The following is a 13673-nucleotide window of genomic DNA, read 5'->3' on the forward strand; positions in this document are numbered from 1 at the left end:
AGCATATTCCCAGCCATCAGCTGCAGCAGCTTGTTTTTTCTCCTGAAATGTAAATAAGGTGGAGTGATTAAAATAAAAAGTAATATATTATTCAGAGTTCATGAAATCCAATACATTGTCAACAAATACTCGTGCATACTAAGGACAACCAACAAAAATAAGAAGGTTAAATCTTATATTACTAGCAGATAATATAATCTTGTATTACTATAATATAATCTTGTATTGCTATAATATAATATTGTATTGCTATAATATAATCTTGTATTGCTATAATATAATATTGTATTGCTATAATATAATATTGTATTGCTATAATATAATATTGTATTGCTATAATATAATCTTGTATTACTATAATCCTTGTACTGCTAGCTAATAGCAGATAATACAGGATATAATTTTAAGAAGTACCTGTTCTGCTTTTTTCTTGACATCCATTGTTAATGTTCTAGATCGAAGCCATCTCCTTCTTCGACAAAGATGGTAATTCTTTTCTACTGGACCATATCCACCAATAGTTGATTCAACACAATACTCCCAACCTAATAAACATATTACACAATTAGTACATTATATACAGCTATAATCAAATATCTAATACATTATGTCCAGTAAAAACCTTGAACACCACTCCGTGCCAAATATATTCACCAACATTTGGCTTTAATCTACAGAAACAACATTACTAAGCTCTTGTTTTTGGGTCAATACCTTGATGACAATTTGGGGGGACTTCTGTTATGAAATCTGTTATAAGTAATTATTGGATTTATTTTTTTATAAAATAAAATCCAGTTTACAAATGTTTTCATATACCTTCTTCATCTACAGCTCTGTTTAAATCTACCTGCCAATCTTCATCCCACTTCCAACCTTCTTGTAGAACGATTTCATCACGACCAGGGCACTGATCACCTTTCTATAAAACAAACAAGTATATGTATGTAAATATACTATTACATATCAATAATGGTAATACTTATATAACAAATTCTTCACAAATGTGCTTGTATGCTTAATATGCATAAATATTGTGCTCAATATTGTGTAATATATAAATAACCATGTTATTAAACAAGATTTATACTGGAAAACGATCCTACTTTGGTTGATATGGCAGAATTAGGTCCTGGAGGTAAGATGGAGAGCTTTTTTCTATATAATATACTGGAAAATCATGAATTTTCCCCTTGAATTTGAAATCATATCAGCATCATACACCAATGATATTAAGAGGGGTGTTTGTGTTTCCAAAATAAAGTATCAAAATTCAAATGTATATTTACCACGTCAGACCAAGGTCGGGAAGCTTGCTGCCATGTACCACCAGGTATACCTCGAGAATGACATTCATAGATATCTTCAATAAATTTCTTATGACCAGCATCTTTCTCAAACATCATACTAAAATATACAATTTTAAAAGTTAAAATCTAGTAAGAATAATCCAGTAATTATTACTGCTTGTAAACATTGAGCCACATGACCAAATGACAAAACATAGGATTGGATGTGTGCACATTAGATCAAACATGGCCACTTTACTATCAGTAATAATAAGAGAGAGAAATGAGGTTTAACATCCACTTTACACAAACCAGGTCATTTCGCGACTAACACATGGTTCAATTTTACTAAAATAATTCACTTGCGCATTGGTGTCTTTAGCAGTGGGAGGAATACAAAGGACCTGGAGAAAACCCACAACGTTGGACAGGCGACCCTACTCCTTGTCACATGGAACCGGGTAATCAAAACCATGCCACATGACTCAATGACAGACGTTAAGATACAACGCGTACGCGCTAACCATTCAACCATTTCCCCCACTCCACCCCCACAAGTAATAATGAAGTATCATAAATAGAAAGTTACAACTTATTGCAACTGATTAGCATATAAAAATAAAGGTTGCGCATACCTTAATTCTGGACTAATGTACCATTCGCTGTCCCATCTCCAGCCTGGTGGAGGTACAAAAAATTCTTTTGGGAGAGCAATCTGTCAAAACATGAATTTTATTTCTTAAAAACAAAAATACAAAGAAGCCCCCCAAAATGCACTACAGGCATATAAATGGTACTTTTTGTTGAACAACCATACTGTTTCAAAATAATGATTGAAATGTTTTCCCATAGACTTTCAATGACTCCAATAAACTGTATCTTATCCAAAATTGATCTAAAATTATTTGGAAAAAATTTGAAATATTTGAAAATAACCTATCTTCTAATTACCTTTCCTTGACTGTCAGAAAATTTGGGTCTTGACATAGTTGGTCCTTTTGTTGTCCAGGATCCAAGAATACTGACCATATTTTCATACTAAAAAGACAATTAACATACTATAAATCACAGGATTTTATTTCATTTTAAATGTGTTGTTCTAAATCATATAGTTGGAACTAATATGCTGGTAGCTGGTTACAGCTAATTCTGAAGCATCTGATATCAGTTATTATTTAGCATGCTTAACATGTATAGCAAATGAAAATGAAATGAAATGGGGTTTAACGTCCTGCTGTTTTGCTCCGAACTGGGCTAATGAAGACGGGCATACGCCATACAGTGTGCTATGAGGGAAATTTTGCCCGGACAGCAGCACTACGGCCTACTCTTAAATCGAATTCCAACTGCCAAGGGATCTTTTACGTGCACGCCAATGTGTACACAGGACCTCGGTTTTTCGTCCCATCCGAACGACTAGATAGCTTTCCTTGTCAGCCCCTCCCGTCCTGCATCACTGACAAGGGAGAACCACGCCGGAACATCTGGATGAACTTTCTCGGCCAATACAGGGATCGAACACCCGACCTCCAGGCTAGCGAGCCAGCGTCTTACCCACTTAGCCACGTGATCCCCAACATGTATAGTAAATACATTTTGGTTGTATTGATGTATCTTGGCCATTTATGAGTTTCCCTTTTGAAAACAGTTTTGATAGTAAACATTTTACTTCTCAAACTGGAACAAAAATAACAGTTGGGAAGTGTTCTTTCGATAGAAATATATATACTCTGTGACAGAACGACAGACCGAAGAACAAACAAAGCCAATTTTAATTTGCCTGTCTTTGAGGCAGGAAATATAATTAGGTTAAAGGAAAATGTATTTACCGTTTCAGCAAAAACAGCTAATTCTCCTTCTTTCTGCATCTTATGCCATTCTTCTTCCTGATTCTGTAATCCTAACCAGATACGAACTTGAAGCAAGGATGGAATTTCCCATTTCTTCTCTTTCTCTAACTTCAAACCAGGAAACTGCAAACAACATGTTTAAACAGCATTTAGTAATTTCAAAATAATTTCAACATTTATTCAGAATATAATTTTTTTTTTTTTAAATTATTACCTTAAGTTGAATAGTTTGTAATTTGCCACATTGTCGACCTATTGTGTTACTGTTATTTGAGAATAAAACTTCATTAGCTGGAATACGGAAATATGCAATTCGTTTTTCACCACTTATCATCCATATAGATACATCAGGCATACTGTTCTGAGGCTGAAAAAAAATAAATCATTTTATTAACTCATCATCAACAGAGTTGTTCCCTACCTTTGTCTCTATTTTCTCTGATTTGACTGGGAAGCTGATCATGAGCTATGGCCTATTCATATTTTTATTTCCCGCTGCAATTAGAATCTTTACTGTTCTTCCAATAATATACACTTTCCGTTTCAGGCACATTGTACTGTATAACTGGGGAAATGGAAAACCTGGGTGGAAAAATCCTGAGGAATTTTTCTCTGCCATCACTGAACAAACCTGAGACCTCCTAGTTTGTGAGCCAGTGCAGATTATTATAACAACTTTTGGAGATTTAAGTCGTACTGATCTTCATGTATCATATCCAAGAAAGCTCATTTTTAAAACATCTTCATTTCCCCAAATGAAAAATTAACTCCAACCAACTCACCTCAACAGCCAAATTTTGCAACAAGGCCAGATAGTTTTCTATCTCAGACATGGCTTCGTTGATATCTGTAGCATTTTCTCGTAGTTTTGCAGCTTGTTCTCCGATCATGTCCAGTTCTGATCTACGATATTGACTTGTTAGTTTATCTAGTTCGTTGCTTTGATGGTGGCCTTTAACAGGGTCTGGAAATTCTTTCCTGCAATCAAACATGGATTATTGAAAGGAATGGAGTTGGTTATTTTTTTTTAGAAGAATCGATAAGCAATATTCTCCTTGGCGGGTCTCTTATAACCCCTGAAGAAAAAGAAGTCTGTTTTGATAGTTTAATAACACTCTCCCAGAAATGCCTATATAGAAATGTAAATATTTTACCTGCAGTCTAGAACAAGTTGATCTAGTAGTGATATCAATAATTGGGCTACTTCTGGTACAGGTAATTTAGCTTTAATTCCTATCTTTACTCTATCCATGTTAGCATCCTGAAGATTACATTACAATTAAAGTAAAGACAGACTGAGGAAAAGTACAGACATATAAATCTTTTCACCAAAACAAACATATCAGAATTATTAAATATTGTTAATAAACAAGATACTAATTTGAGTAGTGATGATGAAAAGATAAAAGCTGGTAATATCAGAGATTTTATATTAATGCGAGATAGCCAATATCACAAAAACCAAGGTGTGAATAAACTTAATGAAATTCTAAACTTTCTGTGTATAGAATAGTTATTTTATGATTACTGTTCACTGTACACACTACTTGTAGATTTATTTATTCTTCTTTAAATCAATGTAAGTGTACTTAAAATAAATGAATTATTATTATTATATAGATTGTATTGGGAATCTTCAGGTGAATAAAAAGCAAAGTCTTTATACTGTATAACATCATATATAAACACATTGATAAGATTATGACAAAATAAAATTGAGATTTTTTTATCAATGGAACTATATTTTAATATCAGGTCACAATTCTGTGGAATACAATTACAGCTTATTGCCGAGGCTTCTCTAGTCATTACTAAGCAATGAGAGGCCAGTCACACAGTAATAAGCAGTAATTGTATTCCAAAGAATTGTGACCTGTAAATTCCAGTTCAAATGCCATTGAAACAATGATTTATATTTTAACAGTAATTAAAGTTCCATCTAAAGATGAAGAAACCTCGATCTAGTACTCACCAATGAATCAATTATTTTTAAAAGTAAATTAAGAGCTTCCAATCGGAAACTGATGTCTTCCCAGGAACTATCTACAACAACACAAGGTTTGGTTCCACCCCATGGTAAGAAATAGTAACAGGCACCATCAAATACAGCATTAGTAGGCTGAGTGGTAGAAGCACAAGGTGCAACATTCTCATCTAACTTATTACCATAATTGCCTAAAATTTACAAATATCAAAGTTCCATAACTTAAAAGTATCAATACTGTTATCTGTATAACACTTCCCTTATCAAAATTAAAAGCCAAGATTTTATAGGATATAGTTAACAGTAATGGATTTAAGTCATGTGACAATATAACCAGGTAGTATATAAATATTTAATAAAAATATTCCAGTGTTCGTAATTGGCTAGATTTGCTTAACAGGATTACATAACATTTTTTAATTACTTCTATAACTTTGGCTGATATAAATACTTTGAATTTGGAGAGGTATATTTGAGAATTTAATAGTACATCTCATTATGAATAACAAATTTTATAACATGCCACTCACCAATACTGACTTCAAATTCTATGGGAGCATCAATAGCATTCACCATAGTAGCATTTAAAAATGCTGCATGCAGTCTGTATTTCCGTCTTCTCATAAATTTCTGGAAGGTAAAATGAAACTACAGAAGATCCCATCTAGACACAATCACAGAATATCCCATCCTAAACATAATCACAGAATATCCCATTCCATCTAACCATAATCACAGAATATCCCATCTGAACATAATCACAGAATATCCCATCCCATCTAAACACAATCACAGAATATCCCATCTGAACATATCACAGAACATCCCATACCCTTCAGATGTCATTTAAGCACAGAATATATATATCTCATACAATTTAGATACAATCACAGAATATATAATCCATCTAAATCTAATCACAGATGATTAACAGTAAGCAAAACAAGAAATCAAACAATAAATACTGTGCATAATATTATAATCTGTCAAATGATTATCATTGGTGGTAGAGGAACAAGGCATCATTAACAATGCGTATAATCAAGGATGATATCTACCTGTACTCTGAGTAAGTCATCAGAATGAATATCTTCTATAGCTGTTTCAGGTAACTCTCCAAGTTCTGTTTTTAACTCAACTAATGCTCTGCCACGATATGAAACCCCTTCTCCCTGGGCAATAAATAAATATAAATTATTATTTTTTATTTTTATTCAATTTGATTACTTTTGTTTAGACATAAGTCATCCTATTTTTGAAAAATATTATTTTGTTGAACCCTTTGCATTTAAAGATTGTTTTCCTGACACAAATTAGAGAAAAGTGGTATAGTTCTTACGATATATGGGCTTTGGACTGCCTGAAATAATTCAAAACTACAAGGCCTTGATGGTTTCAAACCACCCAAGTCAGTCTATAGCACCACAGCTAGTCGAAGTCCTGAAGGGTTAAATATGCTATATATCCCAGAATCTGATTCAAATCTAAGACAATAGGTCTAGATCAGGTGAAAGGGATGGTACAATTACCTTTCCAAGGTTAAGGTCTTCATACTCATCAGGTAAGTCTGAATACTCTCTGGTAGAACCATAGAAATTAACATAACATGGCCCAAATGTTGGTAAAAAACCTAAAAATTTGTATACCAATGATGTAAATACAATAATATAAAGATAACATATATGAGACATTAAAAAATGTTATGTTTTTAATTTTAAAACTTTACATTTGATAATTTTTACTCATGATTAAAAAAATTTAAAAATAAAGACTGAATTAAATTTCAAAAGTATTTCATATCGGAGAAATCCAAAAAGAAGGTAATCTACATCTACGTTAAGTATGTACAATAAAGAATGAAACAAATCATACTACACACAACTATTAAAGAGAAATGAATAAATAGAAGAGTGAAAAGGAGAATGAAAAACACACAAATGAAGATGGTTTCGAAAGTCTATTCAAAAGGAATATAAAATGAATAGGGTAGTAACTCTTTCAAAACGTTTGTTTTCCTTATATATGAAGGTACTGTCAACATTTTTTTCCCTAATTGGTACCGGTATATCAGAATTCCAATAATGATAAATTTGAAATTTGGAGTAGTTCAAGAATATATTTATTTTCAATTAATGCATAATTTAGAATTTCAAGTATTTCAAACAATTTAATGAATATACTCCAATAAAGGATTAACAGATTTAAGAAGAACGATAAATTCAGTTCCTAATAAGAGCATATACCCGCTCATTCATACTTCCAATGAAAAGTAATCCTAAATGAAAGACGGAGATAATCAGTTCATAAGTTAATGTGAATTTATTAGTATTTTTTTGGTTAGTATTGTATATTAATTTAACAAAATTTTCTAAAAACAAATGCGCATATATATTCGCTATCATGAATGAAAAGATTGGCGCCATTTTCAAAATATCATTCAATATAAATGAAGCATGTAGTGACACAATGTCTGTTAACAGAAACACAACATTCAAGAAGAAAATAAATATTCTGGAATTCAGTATAGGTGTCTTTCTAGTGTATATTGCTAGCATAGCTATGAGATGTACAATGTAGCTGAAAGCGTTGCTAAGAAAAATAACTATGCTTACAATCATTACAATTAATATTTATAATTATTATAAAAATTTGATAAACTTATTATGTGCTAATATTATCTCATTTGTTATTCAAAAAGTTCACAATTTGAAAAAAAATTAATTCTTTATAAGAACAGTAAACCTAAACACCTCTAAACACTGAATCTGCATCTGTACAAAAAAAGAGTTTTCATCATGTTAATTCTTATCTTAACACTAAATGATTATTTCACAAAAGAATAACATGAATGCACACCACGCGAAATGTTATATTGCCAAATCACGCAAAGATTGGTTATAGTTTTAGAAGAAGCACTGCATTTATTGCAATCTTATAGTTAACCTACTGATTTCTCCAAGAGCTGAAATGCCCCACCGACAACAAAATGAAAATATAAAGTATAATCTTGACTACGAAATTGAAAAATAAAATGTTTCCAAATTTAACACTCATGCCATATGTAGTTAACCTGGCCACCATGAATTTGAAATAATTTTTTTTTTCAAAAATTTACCCTCATCTTGGTCTAAAAATAAAGTTTTAAAACTTATTACAAAATTCTGTAACAGGAAATTCAAATTTTTTTTTAACTCAAGAAAATCTTTCCTTATAAAATTAGATTGCATTAATTGAGCTTGCAAACATCAGCTTGTGCTCATGATGAATATGACTTTGTTCTACATATTTTAACAATATGTATTGGTACTTAAATCTATTTCATACATTTTAGCAAACTGTTTACATTTAAATACGAAATATTTAATTGGTTAGAATTGATTAAAGACATTCACCCGTATCTCCAGAAGAAGAGATTAAAGATATCGGCAGTAAAAATGTTCCGACTGTATCATCTTCAGACAATCGATCCCTGTATGGGGAATAAGATCATATAAACAGTTAGACTATCAATTTAAAGCATCTACAAATATTTAGTCTTCATGTCATCCCACAGATCCAAAAATCAATTGCAAATAAAAGAAAGTCATACAAAAACTCATAAAAATATAAGTCCTTAAAATACCGTAATAAATTAAACTCTCAACACCAAAGTACACTGTGTGTATCTTTATTGAAAACACCAAAGTATTTTCAATTAAATAAACTGAACATAGTTTACAAGACAAATCGAAAATAGAATGTATTTCTTCTTAGTATGAGATAAGATTGAATGTAATAAGTAATTGTTTCTAGAGTTATAGACAAAAGGCCTTTTGGTATATGTAATGCACCATAATTTTTGCAAAGTACAAGGAAATATGCCAGTTTCTTTTAATCTTGGGTGGATATTCCTCAACAGAAGACTATATTATTATATTTAAATAAAGAATACAATATAACTACTGGTAAGTTAATAACTTGACACTATAACTGCATGCATCCCCTTGCTAAAACTATTAGTTAACCATGCAAATATATAACCACAATATGTATATCTGAATCTTATATATGGACACGATTTTCAATTGAAATTCCAAATGTGTTAAGACAACATATGAAACATTTCACTAAATGTCTATGTCTCTGTTATAAGATAAGATGCAGATAAAACTTGATTTACAAAATAAATGTCTAGAAATTTCAAAATCAAAACGATAAATTGTTTGAACAGGAATGCAAATCTAAGACTATTTGAAAAGTTTAGTATTTAAGTAATTTAAATCAATTTTTGCTATATTGCATCCAAAATGGGAGAATTTCAAAGAAGGAAATAAAATGGATCAATTTTTCTTATATATATAATTGCATTCAATGGCCTTTTATCCATCTTTTTTTAACTTTGAAACTTACAATTATTCTAATACATGTATCAAGGATAACATGAACATACACTTTCATAACTGTCCATATTTTTGTTTTAAAAAATAGTGATAAGAAATATGAAAGAAAAAATCCATTTTCTCAATAAAGCCAAAATAAAGGTACTAAATGTGTTTAGTACTTGTACACATGGTGTTTAAAAGACAAAATGATATGGACAAGTAAATATGACATTTTGCCACTATCTAAAATAGCCATTCAATTCCAGTATCTAATTACACATTAATTTAAACATCTACTACAAAAGCTGCATTCCTCTAACATTAGCTGAAATAAATTAATGCATCGGTTAGTTCCCATACCAAATGATTAAAAATGCTGCACAAAGACTACGACTGAAAAACAAACGAACTTATGAGCTGATATGATGATTAGACTATGAAGAAGAAAAAATATAGAATATAACCGATCAAAAATGTATTATAAATTTGAACTAAACATGAGGAATTGCTAACAATTTTTCACATTGTGTGCATGCAAAATGCAAAGACAGTGTTTGTAGTCGACTTCACTTCCATTGATGTGTTTCATTCCCAGAAACAAGAGTTAAAAAATATATTTCATTGATCAGTATATTAATATATATGTATTGCTGGACAGAGAAGTTTGTGGGGATCCTGAGTATGGAGTGTTTACATATATAGATAAAAGTATAATAATATACATATTGATACAAAGGCAGTGTAAAATAGATGTTAAAAGAAGGTTGAATGAATGAATGAATGAATGAAAATGAATGAAATGATGAGAATAAAAAAAAACATTGATAAACTTTTACATTTTACATGGGGCAGGGGAACAATGATATTCAAATGAAATATGACACACACAGCAATTGTATTAGAACAGATATATCACCTGCATTGGCAATGTTTTTTAATTATTTTCATTATTATGTTTCACCAAATGATTATGTCATAATAAAATGTTGACATGGTAATCGACACTAAGCAAGTTTCTGTGTCTTTTAAAAATGCACTCAGTGACTTTTTAATTTAATTTTATTCCAGTAAAGGTAATATATCTAATCTAAACAAGACAATACAAATACAAAGAACAAACCCTGTGGCCCAAAGGCAGAAATATTCGGCAGGTTTAGAAAGGCGGAGCCTGTAGTGTCATCATCGTTTACCCGATCCCTGTTAACCAATCAAATTGTGTATAAATATTGATTATAAAACTTGATAAATTATTACATTTCATTTCTTTCATTTCAAAATCAAAAATACGAATTTATGTAATTGTTTTCTGGCATGGGTGAAATTCCTAAATTTGACTTTCCAAAAATAATTCTGACATGGATTAAATAAGGAATTACAATAAACAACACCATTGTTCATAACTGAATTATAGATAATTTATCAAGTTTTGGGTGAAATACATGAATTTCAAGATTCGTTCATATTGTACTCGTTTTAAAAGTCATTGAATCATGAAATATTAAAAACAAAATGATATAAAATAAAAATGTATATGAAAACCTTCCACCAGTGCTACTGCAAACATTCTATAATATTTTTATATACAAGTATACATCATTGTGTGCTGTTTTAATTAAGCATGAATGTACATATTACATACAAAACATGTAGCATTAACAAAACTGAATACAACTACACTTAACCGAGCTATAATTCACCGAACCCAACAAGTTCTTTACTGGACTAGCATATGCTAGTCGATCAAATATCCATGTAAAAGTAGGTGAAAATTGTCTCTACTTGTACTGCACTTGTTACCATTATGTTCGTCCGTAATTACCGAAATTTTTGAACTAATTGGAAGCTAAACTACATTCCTTAACTAACATGTTATGTCTTTATTTTCTCAATTCATTAGCATGTTTCTTTTGCAATGCTGGAGAACCCTGACAAAATGCACAAGTGCCCAGGTAAGTTATCGTTCTGCTTCTCACGCACAATCAAGTCACCTTAAGTTGAAAGTTGCCTTATACACATAATTATACAGAGCCCATGGCAGGTATATTATACAACTTATAAACAGTGCATTATAGTTTTCCATAAAAACAACTCTTATCTTACAGTATAAATGGTTTACTTACCAATCTTTGATCATAAATTTAATCCGTTCACACATTGAAGGAAACTACAAATAATTTAAAATGATTAGAAATGGAGAAAGATAAAAGGAAGAAATGGTGTTAAACCACCATCTAACCCTTGAAGTAAATATAGAATTGAAAATTGTAAATATGATTTATTTTAACTACATTATTTGTCACTCATTCAAATTTCAACTTATATCAAAATTTTCAATTTATCAAAGTTGACACTTTTATTTCCCTCAAATCAACACGGTCATATCCAAAGCCATATACAGATGGAGTCTGGCCAACTATTATCTCAACTGTGATAGGATAACAAAATGACTTTTATTGCCTAATCTTAAGTTTCTTACATAGTTTCCCTCTCTGAACTCTAGATCTTATGCACAACTATCATTATTATTTTATATTTGTCTTGTTGTACTGCTGATCTATTAAACTTACAAAATGGCAATATTGGTCCGACTACTTTTATATTTGGCTCTAGTCATATCCCTATAAAGTATATAGATATTAAAGGGGTTATAATAAATATATACACCTACCTGCAGTCCAAGACGCATTTCCTGATTCCATTCTGGATGATCACAGCAATACATAATTTTAGATTTTAACTGTAATAATCAAATAATACATTTTATTTATTTTGTATTAAAATATTGAAAAGAAAGGAGTAAGATTTAAAGATCACCGGAAAAGCTTCATACTTTTTTTAAATAATGGAAGTAATTATGTCAACATATCCTTTCCATAAGTATAACACGATCTCGAATGTTAATGTAGACTGCTTTTCCGGTGACCTTTATTGTTTCATGCATGAGTTCAAGACTAACATGGTGTTTTTCATATCAATGGTTACTTTCAACATCAGAGGGAGAATTTTTCCAGCACAGCAGCATTTCCACCTACACGTCTCAGCCAGTGTATACAGAGCAGGACCTCAGCTTTTTGTTACAATAAAACGACCAGCCACACACTTTCCTTGTCGACCCTACAGGTGTCCCCCCTGACATATGAGTACCAGGTTTGAAAAACTGACGGTTCTTAATGGTCAATGCTGAGAAACAATACATTCGGGTCTACCACTCCCTGTCGACCACCCGTCCCAATAAAGATTGAAGAAAATTGAGGAATAACCATAGCCTAGATCTCTCTCCAGTTATAATAGGATAATGATGTAAACTGACAAGTATGATGATAGCAGATTAAATTTATCAGGATTTTAATCTCAATTCTAGTATTTCACAATGAATACCTCTTTGCCAGCAAAAGAAAATACAAAATATGGGTCCACCAACTCTTTTTGTTCTTCTCCTATTCTAAAAATTTTCTTTACTCCCTCCATAAATGCAGAATCCACTAAAAAATACAAAAAAAATCAGTTCAAATATACAAGGTGATTCATAGAACAGAATGTACCGACATTAATTACCACCTAGATACTTAAATTATTTTGATATTTCAGTTTTCTTTATTAGTTTAAATTTAGAAGTCTGGTGAGTAAAAAATATGATTCTTGTAAAGTAAAGTTTACATTATTTAGGTTTACACATGTTGAAATGTATATTTCAGACAATGTTGCCATGACAACTAATCACTCTAAGTCTTAAATGAGCACTGTTTACAAACTTTGGTGATATGGGGAATTTACTATCATACTTTCAGATGAAATATCACTGCAGTATTCACACAAGTCCTGCATCCATGCGGCCATTTAACTGCATCTTGTGTAAGTCCTATATTACATGATACAGTGTTAGTCAACAGCAGTTAACAAGTAATGAGATTCTCAACACATTCAGATAGAAAATAATAAAATATGATACATACTTCTAGGAATATCTTCTGCTCTGTATAATTTCAAAATAAAAGATGCTGGTCGTAACTGTACACCAGCAGGTCTAAGTAAATTGCTGAAAGAAAGTTAACAGATCATTTAATAAACTATTCAAGCTGCTCATTGTCATATGAGGGATTTTGAATATTGTGAAAATTGAAAAAGAATATCAATTCAAGCATGATTTAGTTTTACAATGTTCAAAATACCTTGGAGATATGGAGATGAT

The 13673-nt window shown here is 31.1% G+C and overlaps 1 protein-coding gene across 1 annotated transcript in view; it reads right to left on the reverse strand.

Annotated features, from left to right (window-relative positions):
• Nucleotides 1-375: 375 nt before the first annotated feature.
• LOC126815120 (myoferlin) overlaps nucleotides 376-13673 on the reverse strand; it is a 52752-nt gene continuing 39454 nt past the window's right edge. Inside the window, exons 11-29 of the mRNA XM_050540660.2 lie at nucleotides 13438-13520; nucleotides 12863-12966; nucleotides 12153-12221; nucleotides 11605-11648; nucleotides 8516-8592; nucleotides 7874-7894; nucleotides 6653-6753; nucleotides 6182-6295; nucleotides 5654-5753; nucleotides 5112-5314; nucleotides 4294-4400; nucleotides 3922-4117; nucleotides 3354-3506; nucleotides 3119-3262; nucleotides 2241-2327; nucleotides 1925-2004; nucleotides 1290-1407; nucleotides 820-922; nucleotides 376-545 (exon numbers count right to left, since the gene is read on the reverse strand). Coding sequence (XP_050396617.2) covers nucleotides 376-545; nucleotides 820-922; nucleotides 1290-1407; nucleotides 1925-2004; nucleotides 2241-2327; nucleotides 3119-3262; nucleotides 3354-3506; nucleotides 3922-4117; nucleotides 4294-4400; nucleotides 5112-5314; nucleotides 5654-5753; nucleotides 6182-6295; nucleotides 6653-6753; nucleotides 7874-7894; nucleotides 8516-8592; nucleotides 11605-11648; nucleotides 12153-12221; nucleotides 12863-12966; nucleotides 13438-13520 — 2074 coding nt within the window. The remainder of the gene's footprint in view (nucleotides 546-819; nucleotides 923-1289; nucleotides 1408-1924; nucleotides 2005-2240; nucleotides 2328-3118; nucleotides 3263-3353; nucleotides 3507-3921; nucleotides 4118-4293; nucleotides 4401-5111; nucleotides 5315-5653; nucleotides 5754-6181; nucleotides 6296-6652; nucleotides 6754-7873; nucleotides 7895-8515; nucleotides 8593-11604; nucleotides 11649-12152; nucleotides 12222-12862; nucleotides 12967-13437; nucleotides 13521-13673) is intronic.

The sequence above is a fragment of the Patella vulgata genome, chromosome 3 (assembly GCF_932274485.2).
Source record: "Patella vulgata chromosome 3, xgPatVulg1.2, whole genome shotgun sequence".
In the NCBI taxonomy this organism is placed as follows: Eukaryota; Metazoa; Mollusca; class Gastropoda; family Patellidae; genus Patella; species Patella vulgata.